This window comes from Austrofundulus limnaeus, unplaced genomic scaffold (assembly GCF_001266775.1).
Source record: "Austrofundulus limnaeus strain Quisiro unplaced genomic scaffold, Austrofundulus_limnaeus-1.0 Scaffold318, whole genome shotgun sequence".
In the NCBI taxonomy this organism is placed as follows: Eukaryota; Metazoa; Chordata; class Actinopteri; order Cyprinodontiformes; family Rivulidae; genus Austrofundulus; species Austrofundulus limnaeus.
In genome coordinates, this window is record NW_013952720.1 from 328011 (window position 1) to 338107 (window position 10097).

A 10097-nucleotide genomic window follows, 5' to 3' on the forward strand; every position below is an offset into this window, starting at 1 on the left:
ATTTAGACCACATATTTATGTGTTATCATAACCAACAAGAAAATTAAATAAAATCTGTGGATCTACTAATGATATCAGGATGATCTAAGTATGAAAATGTAGCTTTTAACACTAACTGAAAATACGAGTAGGTCATTTTGACCAAATTTGACTTAATCCTCATTTCAGTGTGATAGGTCCCTTTCAAACAGGTTTTACGTGTGTGTGTGTGTGTGTGTGTGTGTGTGTGTGTGTGTGTGCTTGACTCCACCCTGCTCTGTGAAACATCTGAATCCCTGAAACATCTTGGCAGAAAAATGCAGAGTCAACTTCTTCTTCTTCTCCTTTTCTTCTGGTTCTTAAACAGAAACAGTTTATCAGTTCGCAGCTCACAGGCTGCAGTTGATTCATCACAACAAAGATAAAATGTTTACAAACCGTTTTTATTTACCTGTTGTCCAGCTGTTAGGTGAACTTTCTTTGCAAATTGAATTAAATTCAGTTTATTTTAGTCTTTATCTTACATGTTTTACATGTTTGTCTGCTTTAACACTCCTGATGGATGGATGGATGGATGGATGGATGGATGGATGGATGGATGGATGGATGGATGGATGGATGGATGGATGGATGGATGGATGAATGAATGATTAATATACTCCTGCAGAACCTGAAGACCTGCTGAAGAACACTGATCCTCCAGGATCAGGGGTGGGCAGCAATGACTGGATGAGTGGACATCAATGATCAAACTGAGTCAATGACGTCTGATCAAACTGAGTCAATGACGTCTGATCAAACTGAGTCAATGACGTCTGATCAAACTGAGTCAGTGACGTCTGATCAAACTGAGTCAGTGACGTCTGATCAAACTGAGTCAGTGACGTCTGATCAAACTGAGTCAACATCTCTGATCAAACTGAGTCAACATCTCTGATCAAACTGAGTCAACATCTCTGATCAAACTGAGTCAGTGATGTCTGATCAAACTGAATCAACATTGCTGATCAAACTTAGTCAATGATGGCTGACAAAACTGAGTCAGCATTACTATCAAACTGAGTCAGCATTACTATCAAACTGAGTCAGCATTACTATCAAACTGAGTCAGCATCACTGATCAAACTGAGTCAGCATCACTGATCAAACTGAGTCAGCATCACCGTGAACCATCATGTTCTCCTCTTTAACAAGTATTTATGACGATTAAAGCTGGTGTTTTGCCTAAAGGCAGTGTTCAGCGGTTTGTTTTCCATCCTCAGCCTCTTTGATGTTCAGTCTGTCCTGAAAGGCAGGAAGTGAGAGGACAGATACTTTCTAGAGCCTCTTTTCCTTCCTGCCTTCATTTTTCACCACAGAGACTGTTTGACAAGGTTAATGTGATGGAGAAAAGAAAACAGATTTAGCAATGTGCAAACCCACCTACTCCCAGATAAACATGATTGATTAAAAAAGGCGTAACTAAAGAGGAATGTTGGATGACGAGCTGCTGACGTATAAAAACATGTTCAATCAACAGTTTGTKGGTTTTCAGTAAAAGAAGAAAATAAGTTTGTCTTTTTGATGTCAAAAAGTTTTTTACACAGCGAGAAGTAAAAGTCAACTTCTGGTTTCAGGTATCTGCTGGAGCAGGATTTCCCGGGGATGCGAATCGGTCCGGAGCCGACCACCGATGGCTTCATTGCGGTGATGCACGGCGAGAACGAGGGGATCGTCCCCGGCAACGCCCTGGTGGTGGACCCCAAAAAACCCTTCAGGAAACTCAACGCCTTTGGGAATTCTTTCCTCAACAGGTGGAGAAACTTCTGTCGGAATAATGAAAACCAGGAAACACAGACTAGACTCTATGTCTCTGATGGTCACAATAATTTTAATGTTTTATGTGTTTTACACTGGAAAAAAGGCATTCACTTCCAGTTTTACACAGAATATTCAGAGCTCAGATACAATAAGAGTCAATGAGAGTCAACGAGAGACAATGGTTAATGGGAGTCAATGGGAGTTGATGGTAAATGGTAAATGGACTGTACTTATCTAGCGCCTTTCTATCCATCCAGGACACTCAAAGTGCTTCACACTACAGACATTCACCCATTCACACACTGATGATGGCAAACTACAATTGTAGCCACAGCTGCCCTGGGGCACACTGACAGAGGCGAGGCTGCCATACACAGGCGCCACCGGACCCTCTGACAAGGGGGGTAGGCAAGGCGGGTAAGGTGTCTTGCTCAAGGACACAACAACTGAGTCGACTGGATGGGGATCGAACCGGCATTCCAGGACGACTCCCCTAACCACTCTACCACAGCTGCCCCACATGATGGGGGTTAATGAGAGTCAATGGGAGTCGATAGTTAATGGGAGTCAGTGGTTAATGGGAGTCAGTGGGAGTCAATGGTTAATGGGAGTCAGTGGGATTCAATGGTTAATAGGAGTCAGTGAGAGTCAGTAGGAGTCAATGAGACTCAATGACAGTCAGTGGTTAATGGGAGTCAATGAGAGTCAATGAGAGACAATGGTTAATGGGAGTCAATGGGAGTTGATGGGGGTTAATGAGAGTCAGTGGGGTTAATGAGAGTCAATGGCAGTCAATGGGAGTCGATAGTGGGAGTCAGTGGTTAATGAGAGTCAATGATAGTCACTGGGAGTCAATGGGATTCAATGGTTAGTGGGAGTCAGTGGAGTCAATGGGAGTCGATAGTTAATGKGAGTCATTGGGAGTCAATGGTTAATGGGAGTCAGTGGGAGTTTGGGTGTGTGTTCTCTGCACTTTGAGGAGTTTTGAGAGAGAATCATAAAACTAACAGCAGAGCGTCACACAGGATGAAAGAGGATGAAAGTATCTAAAATACAGGACTGGGTTTTCTTACTCAAAACAACAGAATCCCTTTGCTGTTTATGGACAAACTGTGATTTTCTCTAATGCCTGGTTCACACGGTAAGATTTTAAAACTGTCTGTTAGCAGGGATATCTCATAAAATGATCTTTGGAGCCGTCGGATATTCAGGACGTCCTTAAGGTTGTCAGTGTGTTGCTGTGTGAACCTGGCATTAGTCGTTCGATGTATCRCTACCAAAAGTCTAAAAAAGCACCAAAATGTGTTTATTTGTTGTAATTCTAATAATAATTCTTTAAAGATTATTTGTTGTAGCCTGTTGTTAAATTTAAAGTTTCTGTTTGTGACAGAAACCTGGTGAACACGTTGGTCTGAAAGGTGACCTTGCTCCCCGTCTGGCAGAAATGTTCTGTGCTCATAAAGGAATCCTGCCCACTCCCACTCCTGTCACTCCTTTCCTCAAAACATCTCCAACGTGGGAAGTGACCCACCATGACCCCTCGCTGACACGTAAACACCGACAGCTTTCAGACGCGCCCGTTTATGCCGGCCTTTTTAATTTTAGCCCCACTCGGGTCCGACGGCGTATCCTTTATCCAGTGGGGGTGGGGGGGGGGGTACCAGTGAGCCCATTGTGTCCGAATCCACCAGGAGAAACACTCCATCATAAGTCTCTTTTTCCGGGAGGGGAAGTGTTTTTGCGTCACGGCGTGTTGGCTCGCTGGATTTGTTTTTTCCCCGCTGTCTGTCAGAGGCTCGGGCACAGAGAGACGAGTTATTTCAGGCTAAATTTATCTGTTCAGGAAGACTGGAGTAAAACAAACCTGACAGATGAACAAGAAGATCTGATCTTTACTCTTTCAGATATTTTATAGATCCAGTCTGAACGGGTTCGTTTTGCTCTGACCCAGGAGTGTCAAACTCATGGTTGAAACTAAAAGCACGTTCCTGAGCTCCATTAACTGAGCTCTACCTGGTATTTCCTGCATGGAAACAGTGTTTTAACTCATCCTCTTATAAACACTGAAAAGTACTGCGTGTACGACTGACTAAATGTGAAAAATACTACAGAAATACAATTAAAAGTAAGAGTTTTCTCACTGTTGGGTTGTGGAGAATTGAATTCTGAACTCTCCCACTTTCCAACAGGGAATTCCCACTGGAAGGGYGTTCCAATTTAAATTTCCAACTTGTAAGTGGGGAAATTCTTACTTCCTAGTACAACTGGGCTGCAGCAAAAGTAGCCTACATTTCCTTTAAAGTCAGCATTGACCGTAAACTACATCTCCCACAATGCATGTGGATTATTTTACTCGCAAAATGATGACATCACATCAGGAGGCGGAGCTGCACAGAGTTCAAAAGTAGCCAGCAGTCAGCGAAGTTCATCACGTAAAATCTCCATTTAAATGCATTTGAACCCTGTGCAGCAACACCTAGTGGTGTGATGTCATCAATTTGCAGAGATACGGGCAGTTGTGCACATATCCCTGCATACCAAGGTGGGTCCAAAGTGACCAATCTATAAATAAACTTTAAAAACTCTCTAAGCCTCAATAATCTGCAGTAAATCCTCATCAGGTTTTGTTAAAACTTATTTTTTTTAAATGAAAACCAGATTTCTGTGACTGAAGTAAACTGATTCTGCTGTTTGTGTTTTAAAGGTTCATCTGCTCTCAGATGCCCAATCAGGTTCTTCAGAGCATCAGCATCATCGACACACCTGGTATCCTGTCAGGAGAGAAGCAACGAATCAGCAGAGGTACTTTTCTTCAGGTTTTATTTGTCACTCTAACAGAGCTCACCTGCAGTGAACCATAATCTGACCGGCAGCAGCTTCAGGTGCTTTAAAAACATCAAACCTGATCAGAGTTTGTGAAAAGTCTTGGTTCGTTAGAACGCCGCCCTCGTGACGAGCTGCAGTTTGAGGAGTGAAAGAGTGGAGTTCCTGGTGAGAGTAAAATGTGTTTCCTCTGAAACCACAACGTTTGGAAAAGCAGATCTGAAACCAGAAACACGGAGCGAGAACACGTCATGATTAGGAGGACAGCGCGTAAAATTAACCAACTAAATTCACACATTAAACTAAAACTACAACAACACCTCTTCAAATCTGAAAGGAATAAAAACATCAAGTCTGGAGGCCAGATGTTCTGACCCGGTTTCTAAAGGTCCACTGAAGTCCAGCCAGATCGGTTCTGTGGAAGGACGTGTGTCAGGATTTTTCTGCATTTATTGTCTGTTTAAGCAGTTTCACTTCCCAACCTGAGCTAAAAACAGAAGGACACGTCAGAGAGAAACTCCTCCGTCTTTTATTTCATCAGAAATAAAAACTAAAACTGTTTCTGAACCTGTTACTGTGGAGAGATTTAACCTGAAATAAAGAGAAATGAGCTTTAATAGAACCCAAGTTATGTTTTAAAGATATTAAATGAATATTCTGACCATTTTAAAGTGGACTTTTGTGGAAAAAGTAATAATAAATTTAGGTTAATAAACAATATCTTACCTGGTGTAGACAGAAAGTAGATTTGATTTGGACCCCTCTTTTTGGAGGTTTTCCAGRAACTGGCTGAAGACCTCAGATCAGAGAGAGAACAAGTTGGGGGTGTTATAGACCCTTTCTGGTCTGAGAACATCAAGGGATCCCAGAGAAGGAGCTGCAGAGTGGAAAGAGATCTGGACCTGGTATCAGCCAGGGATGGATGGATGGATGAATGATTGGATGATTGGTTGAATGGATGGATGGATGATTGGATGAATGGGTGGATGATTGGATGGGTGGATGATTTGATGGATGGACGATTTGATGGATGGACGGATGATTGGTTGGATGGATGGAAGGATAGATGGATGATTGGATGGATGAATGAATGATGGATGGATAGATGATTGGATGGATGGATGAATGAATGAGTGGTTGGATGATTGGTTGGATGGATGGATGGATGAATGAATGGTTGGATGGATGAATGAATGATTGGGTAGATGGATGGATGAATGAATGAATGTTTGGTTGGTTGGATGATTGGTTGGATGGATGGATAGATGGATGATTGGATGGATGGATGGATGGATGAATGGATGGATGAATGATGGATGGATAGATGATTGGATGAATGGTTGGATGATTGGTTGGATGGATGGATGGATGGATGGATGGATGAATGAATGGTTCGATGGATGAATGAATGATTGGGTAGATGGATGGATGAATGAATGAATGTTTGGTTGGATGATTGGATGGATGGATGGATGAATGGATGGATGAATGGTTCAATGGATGAAAGAATGATTGGATAGATAGATGGATGGATGAATGAATGAATGGATAGATGGATAGATGGATGTTTGGGTGGATGGATGAATGAATGAATGAATGAATGTTTGGTTGGATGGATGGATGAATGGTTCAATGGATGAATGAATGATTGGATAGATGGATGGATGAATTAATGAATGTCTGGATGGATGGATGGATGGATGGATGAATGAATGAATGAATGAATGTTTGGATGGATGGATAGATGGATGGATGAATAACAGGTTATCATCTAGTTCAAACACTGAAACTTTTCTTCTTTCATCAGTTTTTCACTTCATATTCCTGCAGAAAACTGGAAGAACTTGCAGTGCTACAGCTAACTGCTACTGCTATCCATTCTTGGGAAAACCACAGAGCTCCATATAAAATCCTGTACTGTAAAAAAGGATATTAAGGTCTATGAAACAGGACTGTCATGAACCGTTAGAGCAGAATAAATCTTTACTTCTCAAAGGAGGAGAAGTGAATGAAACACTGGAGCAAAGAGCTGCGCCCTCGCTGCCCCTGAGCTGAGGCAGCAGGGTGACATCATGAAGTGGAGCTGAGTGGGTAATGAGGGGTGGGGTCAGGGTGGCGTGGGGGGAGGGGCAGGCAGAGACAGGAAGTGCGTGCTCTCCTTCCATCTGGAAGCGTTCAGGCGTTCAGCTGAGGTAAAGTTCCTCCTGAAGCCGTTTTGGTGAAAGGCGTCGCTGACAGCTGAAGTCTGAGGTCATCGCTCCTGTCAGGCGTCCTTCGGCTGATTTCACAAAGTTCAGCTGGTTCTTGTTTAGTTTGTTTGTTTGTTTTGGACTGGGTGAGACCCGTTTGTGTTTCCAACAGCTGCTTTAAAATCCACGTGGTTTAAAAAAGAAAAACAAAATGAAGAGGCGACGACCTTTAGCTTTGTGTTGCCAAAAACCCAGAGTTTGTTTTGAAAACAGAGCRTGGCTCACAAAAGTTTCCACCCCTCTGGCATCTTTTTATTTTGGTCTCACATCCATGAATTCATGGTTTCGTTTATTTTTGCTTCAAAGCTCCAAACGTTACCTTCAGAATACACACGAGCTAACCTTCGGCTGTTTCACCYGTTCATCAAAACTTTCAGCTCCTTCAGGACGTTACGGCTGAGACTGTGTGCATCTTTTATATATTTTAACTGTTCAAACTTTAAGTTCTAGCTTCTGTTCAGCTGGTTTTAGCCTTTAGCTTCTGTTCAGCCGGTTTTAGCCTTTAGCTACTGTTCTGCTAGTTTTAACTTGTAGCTACTGTTCTGCTAGTTTTAGCTTGTAGCTACTGTTCTGCTAGTTTTAGCTTGTAGCTGAGGCTTGTTTTAGCTTGTAGCTACTCTTTAGTTTTAGTTTGTAGCTACTGCTCTTTATTTTATCTTGTAGCTACTGTTCAGCTGGTTTTAGCCTTTTGCTACTGTTCATCTAGTTTTAACTTGTAGCTACTGTTGGTTTTAGCTTGTAGCTGCTGTTGTCTTGGTTTTAGCTTGTAGCTGCTGTTGTCTTGGTTTTAGCTTGTAGCTGCTGTTGGTTTTAGCTTGTAGCTGCTGTTCGGCTGATTTGATCAGATTTCAGTGTTTGTTGAGTTGCAGGACCCAGTTCTCTGAGTTCTGCGGAAAGGTCCTGGTTCTGGTCTTGTTGGAGTGGCAGGTTGTCTTCTGGGCGGAGTTGCTGTTTGCCCTCTGGGCTCTGGTCCAAAAGGTTCTGATGGATCTTGTGGATCAGAGTGAGGAGGATCATGAGACCTCGGTGAACTCCAGCTCTGGATAAAAACATCTGTAATTTATTTTAGTTTTGTAGGTTTTTGAAACATGTTGGACTCAGACGAACATCATCCAGGACTCTCAGGTTCTGCAGAGCGGTTCCTGAAGGACTCATCTAAAATCCTTTGTTCCACAGAGGACCCAGGAGCCAGGACTTGATCCGAGCAGAGCGGGTAAAACCTGGACCTGGTTTAAGTTTTGTGTCACGGTTGAATAATCCAGAGAGGTGTAACCACGAGTACAAGTACCTCAGAGGAAGTAGTATTGTTAGCCTGGAGGCATTTCCTCTCTGACAGGAAGTGGAGCATGTGAAGTAATCAGTCAGCCGTTATAAAAGCCCTCAGCTCAGGAATTTCCTCACATCAAGCCTGCAGGAGTTTGGTTTCCTCCCCACCTCTCAGGTGGAGAAATCGTTCTTTCAGGTGCAGGAAGTGTCCCTGCTGACTCACAGATTCAGCGCTGACACCTGGGACGACACCTGAAGCCGTCGGGAGGAACGTGAACCGGAGGGATGGGTGTGGGGGGGCTCCGGCGCCAACGCCCTTTTACTCGTTTAAATCCAGGTTGGAAAATCACCACAGAAGAAGAAATGGAGGGTGAAAAAGATCTGCAGCTGCAGCTAATCCAGAATATTTACCTGAATTTGAGACGATATTTTCCATAGATTTACAATATATATACAAATATCCTTTAAATACTTCTTAAAATAATGTTTTTATATATTATTTAAAGAAGTATTTATATACTTTATTTAGTGAGTAGATTGAGATTGATTATTTTTTCAGCTACAGTTTTATTTTATTTATTTTTTTGTTAACACAAAAACTAAATGGCTGCACTAACCACAAGCTGAGGTCTTTAATAAAAGAAATAAAAGAGTTTTACGTCAAACATGAAGTCCAAACAGCTGACGAGGTTCTGATGGAACCAGAACCAGCAGCCGGTCTCTGCAGGGTCAGACTGAATCAGGTTCTCTTCCTGATGTTGAAAATATTTTGTCTGAGTTCAGTTTCAACATCTGAGCTCAGAGCTGAGCCACACCCACACTGCCACGGATCACGTTACACACACACACACACACACACACACACACACACCATACTTAAAGGCACAGGAGAAGCTGATACTCGGCTGTATGAACACCCAGTGATGATCTCACACACATTTATCCCAGACCTGGACCTAAATCCAGTCCTATACTTAGTCCCAAACCCAGAYCTGGTTCCAGTCCTATACCGTGTGCCAGACCCAGACCTAGTCCCAGACCTGGTTCCAGACCCAGACCTAGACCAAGACCTGGTTCAAGGCAGCAGTCCAGTTTCTGATCAGTTTCCAGGTCGTCTGGTTTGATGTTTTGTAAAAAAAAATCTAAATAATTTCCTCCTCATCTGAACCAGAACCACAGAACTCTTTGATCCGGGTCTTCCATCTCCAGGTTATGACTTTGCGGAGGTTCTGCGATGGTTCGGGGAGCGAGTGGACCGGATCATCCTGCTGTTCGAYGCCCACAAGCTGGACATCTCTGACGAGTTCTCTGAGGCCATCAAGGCCTTGAAGGGTCAGGATGACAAGATCCGGGTGGTCCTCAACAAGGCGGATCAGGTAGGTCAGAGAGACTCCTCATGACCTCTGATCCCCCCCAGTCACCCTGACCCCCTCCTCTTCTCCTCACCTGTTCTCAGGTGGACACGCAGCAGCTGATGCGGGTCTACGGCGCCCTCATGTGGTCTCTGGGGAAGGTGATCAACACTCCGGAGGTGGTGCGGGTTTACCTGGGCTCGTTTTGGGCCAAACCTCTGCAGAACACGGAGAACAGGTCAGAGTCCTCACTTCTCCACCCCCACAGGGTTTACAGTTTTTGGTTCTTTAATCCCTTCGTTCCCTCCAGGCGTCTCTTCGAGGCCGAGTCCCAGGACCTGTTCCGGGACATCCAGAGTCTCCCGAGGAACGCCGCTCTCCGTAAACTCAACGACCTCATTAAGAGAGCGAGGCTGGCCAAGGTGAGACAGGAAGTCCCGTGTTGTGCTTGGAAATAACTTTCTGACGCTCAGGAAACCTGAGAATCTTCTGGAATGTTTACCCAAGTTAAAAAAAAGACTACGATCCGTGAGAAAATAAAAAACGGACCTCCGAGGTTCTGAAAGAATCTGACCTGTAGAACCAAGGTCCAGTAGAACCAAGGTCCAGTAGAACCAAGGTCCAGTAG

General features: G+C 43.6%; 1 protein-coding gene across 1 annotated transcript in view; it reads left to right on the plus strand.

The window, feature by feature from the left end:
• ehd4 (EH-domain containing 4) overlaps positions 1–10097 on the plus strand; it is a gene marked incomplete in the record, with an annotated part of 17819 nt that overhangs the window by 2974 nt on the left and 4748 nt on the right. The window contains 5 exon segments of the mRNA XM_014022138.1: positions 1596–1772; positions 4484–4581; positions 9327–9493; positions 9574–9707; positions 9780–9891. Of these exon segments, the coding sequence (XP_013877592.1) occupies positions 1596–1772; positions 4484–4581; positions 9327–9493; positions 9574–9707; positions 9780–9891 (688 nt within the window).